The sequence below is a fragment of the Neovison vison genome, chromosome X (assembly GCF_020171115.1).
Source record: "Neovison vison isolate M4711 chromosome X, ASM_NN_V1, whole genome shotgun sequence".
NCBI classification, from domain to species: domain Eukaryota; kingdom Metazoa; phylum Chordata; class Mammalia; order Carnivora; family Mustelidae; genus Neogale; species Neogale vison.
In genome coordinates, this window is record NC_058105.1 from 111,796,587 (window position 1) to 111,810,313 (window position 13,727).

Genomic DNA, 13,727 nt, shown 5'->3' on the forward strand with positions numbered 1-13,727 from the left:
GAATTTTAAATTGGCGTGGCCAAGGTGGAAAACAGTAGGGAGGTTCTTAAAAAAATTTGAAACTGAAACCACCGTATATATGACCCAGCAATTTCACTTTGGGGAATACGTCCAAAGGAAACAAAAACCCTAGGTCAAAATGCTATCTGCATCTCCACATTCACAGCAGCATTATTTGTAATGGTGAAGACATGGAAGCAACCTAAGTGTCTATCAGAGGATGAATGGATGTGTCGACAATGGAATATTAGTCAACCATTAAAAGGAGGAAATCCTGTCATTTGTGATAACAGAGTTGGACCTTGAGGACATTATGCTAAGTGAAACAAATAAGAGAAAAACAAATACCTGATCTCACAGGTCGTTGGGGGGGGGGGGTCAACAACTCAGGGAAAAAGCAATCAGATTTGTGGTTACCAGGGCAGAAAAAGGAGTGAAAGAGGGAAAATCAGATGCAGGTGGTCAAAAAGTACAAACTTCCATTTATAATATAAATAAGTACCAGGGATATATGCACAGCATGAAGACTTGTTAACATTGCTGTGTGGTATACATGAAAGTTAAGAGAGTAGATCGCAAGAGTTCTCATCACAAGGGAAAATATAAATTTCTTTTATTTATGACAGATGTTAACTTACTGTGGTTAATGTCTAAGTAAAATCATTACGCTCTACACCTTAAACTCTGCTGTGTCGACTACATCTCAGTAAAACTGGAAATCTTTTCTAACATGCTGGGAGATCAAACAAACACAGCCTGTAACAATCTGATATATCAAAAAGGTGTCTCACTTCAGTCATTTTGCATTTGTTTACTAGTGATGCTGAACATTTTTATAGGTCCTTTGTCAGTCTTTTGTGCTTTGTCTTAACAAATCATATGCTCATTTTTCTATAGAATATTTTTACATTCTTCTTAATTTGTAGGCTCCATTTATATACTAAGATCCATTATTTATAGTTAAATATTGCAAGAATTTCCCCCTTGTGTTTCCTTTGCCTTTTACCTTATCTCATGGTGGGTTTTTTTTGGCGGGGGAATACATAAGTTTTTACACTTTCGTATAGTTGAACAACCAAACTTCTCCTTTATGGTTTCTCTCTTTGCTTTTATGCTCCTACCCAAAGATAGTTCTAAAACACAAATCTGATCATAGCCCTCCCTTAATTAAAATCTTCCAGGGGCTCTTGGGGAAAAAACAATCCAGCTCCTCCTGGTGCTCCAGCCCCAGCCTATGGGTAGCCCCACAGGCACTCAACTCACAGTCATACCAAGAATTGTACGCAGAACTCTCTCCTTAGCGCCCTCTGCTTGGAAAGTCACCCTCCACCAGCTGCACATGCTCCTTCCCTCCTCACCCCCTCTTCCTGATGCATCACTGAAGCCCCAGCTGGAGTATGAGCATTTCCTGTGTAGCATCTGGTCTTCAGGGGGCTCTGTGTTGCTTTGTAAAGTGAGTAACTCAAATGACCCCCAAAATCTAAAATGACCAACAAATGGAGAAGTGGGCCCCAGGGCCAGTTTAGGATCACAAGATAGGACTGAGGTGCTGGGGGCGGAGGTTCTGTGACAAGCAAGGGAGAGAACTGAGGGCACAGAGCCCAGGCAGGACGGGCAGGGTGCTTGGAGGTGAGTAGAACGGGGCACAGGTGGGGGCTGAGCTGCCGCAGAGAGCAGAAGGGCAGATCAGCCGGCACCACTGCTAGGCCAGGATGGACATCCCCATAAAGCTGAAGGACGGTGCCAGGGAAGAGCTCAGTTCTGAAAACACAGGGCAGGAGCCACTGGAGATCTCCAGTGGGAAAGCGTGTCTGACAACTGTAACCCCTTTTACCCCCCGAGTCTCCCACCCCCCACATGACACTGCTGTCTTTCCTGCTTCATAGGCCAGAAACTGGAGTCCCTGGTCTCCTCTTCCCCCCACACCCCACATCCCATCTGTCAGCTGTTCCTGTGGGCTCCACCTTCCACATGTAGCCGGACCATGACATTGCACGATTCCATTTAGAGGACATTCTGGAAAAGGCAAAACTGGAGGGACAGAAAAAGATCTGTTCCCAGAGGCTAGGGGAGGGAGTGACAAAGGATCTCGTGGAGACTGGGTGGCTGATGGAACTCTCCTAACACTCTGACCATGCATGGTGGCAGTCACACAGCTGCAGGCATTTGTCAAAACTCACGGAACCGAGACTAAAAAGGCTGACTTCCACTTTAAGACCATCACACCTTACTAAAACTATGGGAAAAAACATTGACCAGGCCTCCAGCCATTTCTCACCTCCTGGCATCCTCTTGACAACGGGTGTGGTCCAGGCCTGCACGATTCTAATTCCTTGAATTCCCACGACGGTGGGCTCTTCACCATTACCCCAGCTCCTGCTCTGGCTTCCCTGCGGCCGGGGTGGGTCCTTTTAAAACCAAAGTCAGAATTCCTCAGTCTGGGACCCAGAACTTCAGAGGTCAAGGAACTCTCCCAAGGTTTCTCTGATCACAGTAAAGCCTGAAGTTCTCACATGGCCAACAAGACCCTACGTGACACAGTTTTCTGTCAACCCTCTGGTGACTTCCTCTTAACCTCTTCCCCCATCCCCTCCCCCCTGCCCGTGACTCCACTCCCGCCGCCATGGATGGCCTTCTTGCTCCTCCTTGGACATGCACTGCCTGCTCTTTTTGAGGTGCTCTGTCTGGAATGTGTTTGCCCCCGATTTCCATTCACACGGGCCCCTCCCTCATCTTTCAGGTCTTCTTGAGGCCTTCCCTGAGCACCCACGTTACAACGATACAACCCACGTTGCTATCGTTCTGTGTTTATTTTTTGCTCACAGATTGTACTTCCTTCTGACATCCACATATTTTGTTCATTTTGTTTATTGTGTGATTCGTCCTCATGTCGAGGAGGACAGGGATTTCTGTTTTCTCTCCCACTGCCCTTCTGCACCTTGTACATGACTGTTTGCCTGAGAGAGAATAGACACTCAAATTTTGTAGCTGTGGGAAAGGCAGGCAAGAGTCCTAAGAACCAGCAGAGATGGTCATCTCCATGGCCACATCTCACTGCCCCCGAATTTCACTCAGCTGCTCCCCATATATAGTCCTGGATGACGTCAACTGTAGGACCAGTCTGTGGGGACCGGTGTTGTGGGGTGGTGGCTCTCCTTCCTGCTTTTCCTTTTTGTTTCCCTGCCACCTCAGGTGACTAAGTTAACAGATGCCTTCTCTCAAATTTCTCTCTAGAAGCAGATGTTCCAGGAGAGGAGTAGCCGGATGCTGCAGGCCTTGTCCCCGAAGCAGAGCCCTGTGAGCAGCCCCACCAGGAGCCGGTCCCCCTCCCGCTCCCCATCGCCCACCTTCTCGTGGCTCCCGAACAAAACCTCACCCCCCTCCTCACCCAAAGCAGCCTCAGCCTCCATCAGCAGCATGAGTGAGGGGGATGAGGATGAGAAGTAAAGGCTGCCGGCAGACAGCAAGGGCCGCACCGCACAGGCTGGGGCGAGGGTGGGGTCACCGGGTGTGCCTGGGTGGGGTTGGAAGGGTGACGGTTGCAGGAGCTGCAGCTCAGCTAAGCGAAGGCCTGGGGACCAGCTTTCCCTCAGTCTCCACTCAGCATAAGACTTGGGCTCTGCATGGAGGTTTCAAGCCGGACAACCTTTACAAACCTTCTTAGCAGCATCTAGAATCACTACTTTAACCTTGCTAAAGAAAGATGCAGAGCACCCCCAGGAGACTTGCACGGAGTCGGGTGTCTTCTGCTTTGGTCCTTACACCCACCCCTACCAAGTCCACCACCCATGGAAGCGGCTGTTCCCTCAATCTGCTACTTCCAGCTCATAAGGGCCCTGCACGTTGCCTCCTACCACCCAAGCTCTGCCAGAATAAAGTTGTTTCCGATAGAGGTGGCAAAGTACTTCTGAAATAGTCCAGTGAAAGACCAATTCCAGTCTTCTCAGATTAGCTACTGAGACCTAATGTTGCAACACATCGATTCTTTACAGTTCTAGGAATGTGGTGCATAGACAAAGACATGCTTTAGATCAGATATATAGAAGGTCATCTAGCATGAACCTTAACTTCTTATTCAATGGACAGTTCTGTTGAGGAGAATGCCACAGAAGGCCTAATATGGTCCTGGTTGTACTTTTCATCATTGGTTTGACTTCATGGTTTCCACAAATTACCTTAATCCGTGGAAAATGCAACAAAGAAAAACACTGTGTGTGTGTGTGTGTGTGTGTGTGTGTGTGTGTGTATGAATGAATGAAGAGGAGCTGCTTTGCTTTGGCTCCAAGTTTAGCAGATGGTAAATGTCTCCTGGAGCTTCTCCTAAAAGGATGCTAACTCTGGAATGGCTTTTCCCATTTCTGACCAGTTAACAATTTCATAGGCCTCAAGTAACAGTTTGATGTACCAAACCACATAGTATACCAATAGGGGGTGCTACCTGCACGTATCTGTTCTCCGTATGCTCCATATATGCTATCCGGGGTGTATACCATATGCAATATGAATGTATGGTGGTAGCCTTCTACAATATATGCTCCTGCTCTCACCCGAATCCCCTGCTGAAATCCTTGGTCTAAAGGACTACCTGGTTCTCTTGTGACTTGGGCACTTTGTCAAAAAATCATCCTGGATTCCTGTAGAAATGTTTTGTCCCAACCAGGAAACAAGTATGTTGTTCTCATGGCCTCCCATTATGTTTTTGGCTGGAGGGAGGCTCTGAAGAGCTTCCCAGAGCACTACGGGAACCTTGGTGTGATCGCAGCATTGAAACGGACTACGTGGTTATACGGTTATCCCCAGCCCTATGTTTGCCAAATGGAATGAAGAGCCTAAGCATTGCTGAGTTATTTGAAGTTACTGTCTGCTAATGACAGAGAGGAAAGGAGCAGGCAGAGTCAGGGGGTAGAATCGCACCCCTAGGTAGACGAAACATTGCCTGTCTGTGCCAGCAAAGCCAAAGGGAGAGCTGGGGCCTAACAGAGCAGAGGCCCAAACCAGCAACTTGTGGGCAGAGCTCAGCATCTCCTGTGACAGAAACTTCCCTTTTCAGAGGCCTTGGGAACCAGCCTTTCTGGGTGACACATGGGGCAACCAATGAAGGAAGGTGGCGTGTCTTTCCCCTTTTGACGGGGTTGAACTACCTCCCTGCCCACCTGGAGATAAGTGGTGTTTGCTGGGAAGCAAAACCATGCGGCTGAGCTAGCTTGGAACCCCCTTGTCCTGGCTCGCTCCCCAGGGTTCTGTTGAGCACTCACGTGGGACAAAGAGCTGGCGGGAACGTGGCATGTGAGAAGGAAGCTCTCTGTAGCCAGGACCTAGAGCACTGCTCTGCAGAAGGAGCGAGGCCCCAGTTTTCCATTGTGCCTCTCTGCTCATTCCAGCTGGTTGACACTTGGGATAGTGCAAGGATGAGCACAGCCAGCCGGGCGAGGTGGGGAGAACAAGGGCAGAAAAAGGGAGCAAAGAGGGACCTGGAGAGAGGGAAGGCCATTATAGAAAATCTGTGCTCTCAACCCATTTCTGGACCTCACTATGTAGGGGCAACTATTTTGGGAAGGCCTTTTATGTGCTTATTCCATCACCCAGGGCAGACAGATCCACGCTTACTTGAATTGCGCTCTGAAGCAAATCATGTGGGGCTCCACCAGGCCGACGCTGTGTTTGCAGGCCTTCCACACCTTGCTGACAGGTGCCCCTTATGTGACTCAGACTCAGTGCCATCACAGCTGCCAACGATGGGACATCACCAACAACACCTGGCTTACTCCAGAGATGGGCTGAAACCACCCACAAACTGTTCTAAATCTCACCTCCTGTCTCCATGCTGTCCTCTAGTAATCCCTCCCCACTGTCCTCAGGCCATGAGGCTGAGAAGAAATGGGGGCGGGGATTCTACAACCCAAACCGTAACACTCCTGGCCGTTCTTCCCAGGAGAAGATGTGGGTGCCCATCTTTTGGGTCAACGGTCATGGCCGCAAGTGAGTCCGGGCTGGAGTGAGAGATGTACAAATCATGTGCAGCCTTGACGCAAGCAGAAATGACAGAAAGCAAGGAAATGTCCCTTCTGCCCTAGAAAGGGAAGGAAGCTTCAGACTGAGGACTGCAGAACTGTACAGAGTGTTGTAGAAGGAGGGAGCAGGATAGAAGGGTGGGCAAAATCCGGCTGGAAGCGGGGGAGTGGAGGAGCAGGGACTTTCTGCTCCCTTTCAAAGTGTCACTCACCCCTTACCTGGTGAAGAAGGGAGGCTTCCTTTCACCGACACCCAAGGTCGGTGACTATCCATGCGGGGTGGGGTGCCATGTCCCGAGCTCCCCCATCCCACCACTTCTCCATTTGCTGTCACATCCCCTTCCCAGGGCCCTGAAATCAAACGTTCACCCTTCCACCAGCTAAAACACACAGGGGAAACTCTAATAGCCTAGCCACACTGAATGGCCCGTTTCTGGCAAGCCAGCTCCCGTGTGCCAGGACCTCAGAACAGTAAAGGCAACCAACCTCAAGAGGAGCGACCCTGAGAGCCAAGACTGCCTTCTGACCTGCTCTGTGGGCTTGCAGTCTTGCTTAAGGCCTCGGGCTGTAGTCACTGTGAGTCCATCCCTTGAGGGGGGACAGGAAGACTGTGCATTTGTTTTCTCTCCATCTTCAGGACTTATTTTAGCACCCGAGCATACCCCAGAGAGAGAGACGTGATGGCGTAACAGACACAGCTGAATCAGATGAGCCGGTTTGGGAGCAGAGATGTTCCTGCTCTTCAGGCATCCATTCAGCACTAGTCTAGGCCACCAGACCTTTTCTTCCCCCTTTTTTAAACAAATCAGCTCATGTGGCATTTGCAGACTTTTTTGTTTTGTCACTGCGATGTGTCCTGGGACAAAGCCATAAGAAGAGCATACATACTTAAGACTCTGCTGTGCATACAAGAAGACGAAGACTCGTCTGGGTTCAAGTACGACCTTATGCCCAAGCATTTGCTCTGGTGCTGAATTACGCGAACTACTGGAATCAGCCCTCCACCCCCCGCCCCCCGTGCCTCCCCCACCGCTCCCGCGCCCCAACAGAACACAGCATTCCCACCTTGTTTATAAATAAAGGGACGCATCACTGCACTTGGGCTTGGCGTGCTTCTTAAAAGGGTGCTACGGTGTTCCCATTCCCGTGCCGTAGCTCGCTGGGAACCCACCCACCGGGAAGGGAGGCCACACTGGGGAGCCCAGGCGGCGGGGACCCGGAGCTGGAGGTTCCACGGCTGACTGGCTCCCTGACCCCGGCCGAACCACTTCACTTCCGTGGCCTCAGGCTCGGCTTTTGCGAAATGAGAGGGTTCATGGAAATGGCCGCCGAGGTCTTTGCCTGGAAAGGCCTCTGAACTTCGGACACAGCCCGCGCCGTCCCTACGCTTGTCCCGCTGGACGGCGGCAGCTGTGCGACCGTGAGAACGGGCTTACCTCTCACGCGGCGGAAAACTGGGGACGGGCCCGCCAGGCGCCTGGGACCCCCGCGGCTGCCGGCATCGGCGTCCCCGCCTCAGCCTCCGCGGGCGCGCGGGCTCCGCCCCCTCCCTGATGGGTCCACCTGCGGGCAGCTTCGCACCTGTACCTGAGCGGTGGGGCGGGGCCGTTTCCACCACGGGCCGGTCTTTGGGCGAAAGCGCCTTTAATTAGAGGGAAGCCGAGAGATGGGGGTAGAGGCGCTTAATCAGGATCCCAAATGCCGGCAATGAGGGCCGGTGTTATGGTGCCGGGAACTGGGAGCGGCCCTCCGCCGGCCCGGCTGGGCGATTTCTATGAACTCCAGCTGGTGAGCTCGAGCCGCGGCGCGGCAACAGTTCTAACATCAGCTGGGACCCTAGGAGAAACAGCCAGGCCTGTTTCCAGCCAGGGAATCCATTTAAAAAACAGAATACCTATTATTCATAGACCATATTACTCGGCTTTGTCACCCAGATCAGACACGTGCTTGACAGGTCGTAATTACAGTAACAGCCACAGGTTTCTTCTTCACTTCGTGATACCTCAGAAAGGTTCTCAAGGGAAAAATCCGTTCTAAAGCATAATAAAATTCATATTGAAGAACTCTAACACGTGCCCAGAAAAGAATTAGCTTTTGTTAATAAACAGAACCCCTGGGATAAAAAGATACACTACCAAAAATGTTTACATACAAACCACACACACACACACACACACACACACACAGAATCCTCTGGTACTGGAGCCTCATTGGTTATTGGAGGTGAATGTTTAAGCAACTTCTTCAGGTATTCAGCAAGAGCGGTTAGACAGACTCCCACAGAGGTGCCATTCGGATAAAGCATGACAGGTCATCAGCCCTGAAATACATACCCAGTGATGGAATCCTTTAAGAAATCCTCAAGTAGGGGCACCTGGGTGGCTCAGTGGGTTAAAGCCTCTGCCTTCAGCTCAGGTCACGATCTCAGGGTCCTGGAGTCGAGCCCCGCATCGGGCTTTCTGCTCAGCAGGGAGCCTGCTTCCCCCTGCCTGCCTGCCTCTCTGCCTACTTGTGATCTCTCTGTCAAATAAATAAAATAAAATAAAATAAAATAAAAAAGAAATCCTCAAGTAAAAACCAATACACCACCAGTAAAATCTGAAAAAACCATTAAGAGCATAAATACGTGTCAGCGCTAATTATCTTTGTTAGGCCCAGCTGCACTGCCCTAACTTAGATTTTAAAAAATACCTTATTAGCTGACTCTCAGCAGCTGCTGACCAAATGTGGGAAGCTTGAGAGAGCTTTAGTGCAGGGTCAGCTTGTTTCCTACAAGCAATTTTTGCTCTCCTTACCTTCACTGTCTCTCTTGGGGGACAGGGAAAGAAACTGATGTGCCAGGTTACTGTATTCACAAAAGCGGAGTTCTGATGGAGGGATTAGACATAACTAAAATATTTGATATGTAACCTTCCATTTTAAAAGAATTAATGAATCTATACCTGAAAGAGTTGGGATACTTTACCCTTTCCACAGGGACCTTTTCAGCTCATTATACTTGCAAATGAACTTGTCACTCGAAAATTTCCATCTTCGAAGAAAACCTGTCATCTCCTGCCATGCACGTGGCAGGACATGACTGATTACATAGCTTGAGGAGGGAACCCGTCTTTCTCGCCTGGTCGTCGCGTTCCACTGGACAGACGTTGATAAGATGCCATTCACTAGTCTGTCCACAAATCAACATGAACACACTTGAGTCAGTGATTCTTTTTTTTTTTTTCTTTCCATAACTGGTACCCAGGAATTAACATGAGTAGAAAGAAGTTGGAGAGGTGTATATTAGTTTCCTACTTCTGTCACCAACTCGGTGGCTTAAAAAACACGGGTTTACTATTTTTCAGCTCTGGAGGTCAGAAGTCCAAAGTGGGTCTTACCAGGTTAAATTAAGGTGTCAGCAGGCCTGGATGCTCTAGGGGAGAATGTTTCTTACATTTTCCAGCTTCTAGAAGCTGCCTGCTTTCCTCGGCTCATGGTCCCCTTCCATCTTCAAAGCCAACAATGGCCAGTGCCGTCTTTCTCACATAGCACAACTTCAACATGGCTTCCGCCCTTCTCTTCTACTTAGAAGGGCTCTTGTGTTTATATTTGTCCAATGTGGATAACGCAAGAAAATCTCTCTACCTTTAGTTCATCAACAACTTTAATGCTTCTTGCCATGTAATATAACATATTCCCAAATTCTGGGGATTACGATGTGGACAGCTTTGGGGAGCCATTATGCTGTCTACCACAAGGTGACTGAATTATCAGAAACCCTTGAACGTTTTCCCAGTCCCTGAGTTGAGAAACTGTAACCCTCATGCAGATATTCTTTTTAACATTCCTGTGTCTACTCATGATGAACCTGCTTAAAATACTCCTCCCAAGTCTGGACGTCTGTAAGAGAAGCACAGAATAAGTATAATGGAAGATGTCTGACTCAAATGCACATGCTATTGGTCCACGAGGAGAGAAGTGTTGGATCTGCAACTCACAAACACAGAGCCATGGCTGACAGAGAAGAAAGTTTAAGAGTCCCCCTGCTCTGTTCTCTATACCAATCCTCCAATTTCTACTTGGCTATCTCAATAAGACAAGAAGCAAAAGGGCAGCTAACCAAAGCCTTTGATCATCAGATACACTCCTGCTGAAACAAGCCCAGGAATACAGTTTTTGACTATCAGGCAGAATCTGTTTCCTGCCTATGTTCTGCCTGGTTTTCAGTTGTTCTGGTCCTTGGACGTTGACCTCAGCCCCTTGAATCTAGAGCTCACTTCCAGCCATCCAGTATCACAGTACCCCATGCTCCTTTCTAGAGTCACTTGTTTTCCTCTTGTAGCCTTTTGACTTAAAGCCTACCCTACATTCCTGTCTGGAGCATTCAGTACACGGTCCTGGGAATGCAGGGATTAAAGAAGGCACAATCCTGTTCCACACCGCAATTTCAGCTCAGTAGCTTGACTCTCAACCCTGGCCTCTCCTGACTGGCCCTACTTCTGACTTTCCCAAGCTCTTGATAAACAGTCCAAGTTTCAGATTCTGCCAAATAGAGTTCTACAATGATTTTACTAACAAGTGATTTCGCATTATTTTACTCATCTCTTTGGGTGCAGGTGCTCAGACTTTTGCCAAGAGCAAGGACTACCAACTCTTACTCAGAGTGGGGGAAAATAAGGAGATTTTAAGTAGATTTTCAGCTTCTTAGAAACCAGTCTTGGAGGATGCTGAATGGAGGCTGATGATGTCCGTGCCTTAGCTAGACCCAACAACAGTAAGGCTCTAGGTGAGCTGCCAAAGTCCCAAGGCATCAGCACACACTTTCCTTCAAGGCCTTCACAACATGTGTGGAGCCTGGGCCAGAACTCTATGTGGGCAGAGCTGTTTGAGGAATGACACGGCCATCTGGGGTCTCACCCTAAATTCCTCAAGTGCTGTGTGATTGACGGGCCTCTCTCACCTGGATAATGGGGCAATATCTGCCCTCATAAACTTGCTATTTTGTTACTAGTCGAAGCCCTGGGAAAAGAGCAGCTTTCATATAGGAAGTTCTGTTCCAATTACTGTGCAAGGTGACAATAATTATCCCTAACTTTAGAAATAATTACACTATTATATGAAGCTGTTACTAAGGAACTGTGGAAGCTTCTGCATCCATCACTGTTATTAAAAATAATTAACATGTTTGTTTGAAGACTGACAAATTCTGTTTGGACAAGAATATCAGAGGACAGTAAGAGTACCATTAGCTTAGAGTTTCTTGTACAGTAAACAAAAACAAAAACAAAAACAAAAACAAAACAGCAAGGCTGCTCAGCTGCCCCAAATTCAAATCAACAAGGCTGATCTCTTCTAAGTATTTTTCAGTTACCTGTGAAACAGGACAGCAGTAACGCTGCAAGGACCCTGGGCCCCACTCTGTGTGAGGGAGACAGGATTTGCTGCTGCCAGCATTCTACTGATCTCAAAGGTGGGTCTGTAGTTAGGACCTCACCAGCGGTTTTCAACCCAATCACATGTTGGAATCTCCTAGGGACTCCCGAGGGAACATTTAAAAAAGTATTTACCAGAGACCATCTGATGGAATGCCTCCGAAGTGGGGTCCGGAACTGACAGATTCCAGTAAGACCAAGTTGAGATCCTCTGGGCTGTACTTAATACTTCAACTCGGGGAACAAAGGGAGTCTCAGAGAGCAACTGGATTTAGAGGTTGATGATCAATGGCTTGTACGACAAAGATGGGAACTGATCCACCATACAGAAATGACAGGAAAAGGTCTAAGTATCATTTGCTTATCCAAAGAGAGACTACTAAGGTGATAAAAGTGCCAGAAATGGGCAATGGGCAAAGGATTCATTTTAAGACCAACATTTAGAAATGCCAAAGATAGTGTTAAGCACCCAGCCCAATGACTGGTGAAAATGGGTGCCCAATGTTAACCCCCAAATTCAACAGCATGTAATGGCTATATAGCTGCACTGTCCAACACAGTAGCCACTAGCTACATGTGGCTTTTTAAATTTAGGTTAATACAGGGCGCCTGGGTGGCTCAGTCGGTTGAGCGTCTAACAGTTGATTTCAGCTCAGGTTCTGATCTCAGGATCCTGGGATCCAGACCTACCTCGGGCTCGGCACTCAACGCTGAGTCGGTTAGTTATTCTCTCTCTCGCTCTTCCTCTGCCCCTCCCCCCACCCACACACATGCTCTCTCTGAATAAATAAAATCTTTAAAAAAATAAAAATTCAGAACACAATTTATCTTGAAAATTCAGTTCCTCAGTGGAACCAACCACATTTTTAGTGCTCAGGTGGCTAGTGGCAACCGTATCAGATAAAGAACAGTCCCATCATCGCAGCGGTCTCATGGTGGACAGTGGTCTACAGGAAACCTTCCCAGAGGCAATCCCTCCTACATGATGCCTTATGATTTATTCATGTTATCAAGAGTCCATTGATCTTTAGCACGAAGTGAACGTCTGAAAATAGTAGATAATCATTTGCAAACATGCATTAAGTCATTGGAAAACCTCGAAGAGAATGAGAAGGAAGTCAAAACATCCACTGGGGGCAGTGCACTGTAGTGGCTTCCCAAAACCACAGATATTTCAGCTGGAGTGTCTCTTGGTAAGTCTAATCCATACGTGCCATGTGATTTCAAAACAGGGCCAGAGTGGCTATGACAAGAACGCTATTTCCTAGTTGCAAAGGATGTGTTAGTACAGTGGCTGACTTTTGGTAAAATTCAGAGAGATTCTTGAAAAATACAAAAGCTACGGTTACTTTCAAGAGCCACTGCTGTTGTGTGCTTTGGGCAAAATAGATCACAACATGAAAGCCAGTGATCAGTACCTGCTTCCTATTTTAGGTTTTAAAGAGTGCCATAAAACAGCAGACCTGGAAGGAACTTTGGAACCATTGAGTCCAACTCCCTAATTTTATAGACACGGAAACCAAGCCACAGCAGAGTCGGGGCCGATGTGCTGATTTCCTGAAATTGGCATGCCCCAGGAACCATTCAAACCCAAGTTTCTTGCATCGAAATTTCTAAGTCTGTTTTTTAGCGATAAATACACAAGATAGCAGGTATGTTGCTCTCAAATTTTAAAAGGACCATTCACCATTGAATGTTGCTTAAGAGAATGACGCACTGGTAAATAACACAAACACCACATCTCTTAGTTCTTCAGCAAGTCCAGAAGTGCAGTCACGTGTCTTTGTGGAGGCCCTGGGTCCTGATGTTGGTGCTCCCCCAGTTCCTCAAAAGATACCATGGAACCAACAGCCCTTTAGTTGCAAATTTCAAGTTGCTTATCTTCTGTGTATTCCATATGGCAACCGTTCCCAACTCAGACTTCTTGAAGAATTCTCCCATGGCATTTGTTAAACTATAGATTCTGAAGCCCCCAGCCCAGAGGATCTGAATGGAGTGGAGGGAGCGCCCAGGAATCTGCATTTAACCAGCACTGGTCATTCTGGTGTAGCCAGTGAGGCCCAATTTGCCCAGCACAGCCCTGGTTTACACCTGTTTACATGCCTCGCAGTATAATTAGTAACAATCCTCTTTTCATGTCAAAACTGTCCCGGTGTGGACAATATATGGTCCCCTTCCTCTGATCCATGGATATTTTGAAAAATACCATTAAAACTATTTACTGTTAAACAGTGCCTTTGTTTTGCCAACTGGATGTTCCCCACTACCGAGAATCCAAATAATGTACAACTCCAATGGATCATAA

The 13,727-nt window shown here is 47.9% G+C and overlaps 1 protein-coding gene across 4 annotated transcripts in view; it reads left to right on the forward strand.

Annotated features, from left to right (window-relative positions):
* The window catches only part of PCYT1B (phosphate cytidylyltransferase 1B, choline), a 121,683-nt gene extending 117,793 nt beyond the window's left edge, over nt 1-3,890 (forward strand). For all 4 annotated transcript variants that reach the window (XM_044235222.1, XM_044235220.1, XM_044235223.1 and 1 more), the window contains exon 8: nt 3,235-3,890. In XM_044235222.1, the coding sequence (XP_044091157.1) occupies nt 3,235-3,447 (213 nt within the window). In that variant the 3' untranslated portion in view covers nt 3,448-3,890. The remainder of the gene's footprint in view (nt 1-3,234) is intronic.
* The last annotated feature ends 9,837 nt before the right edge of the window (nt 3,891-13,727 follow it).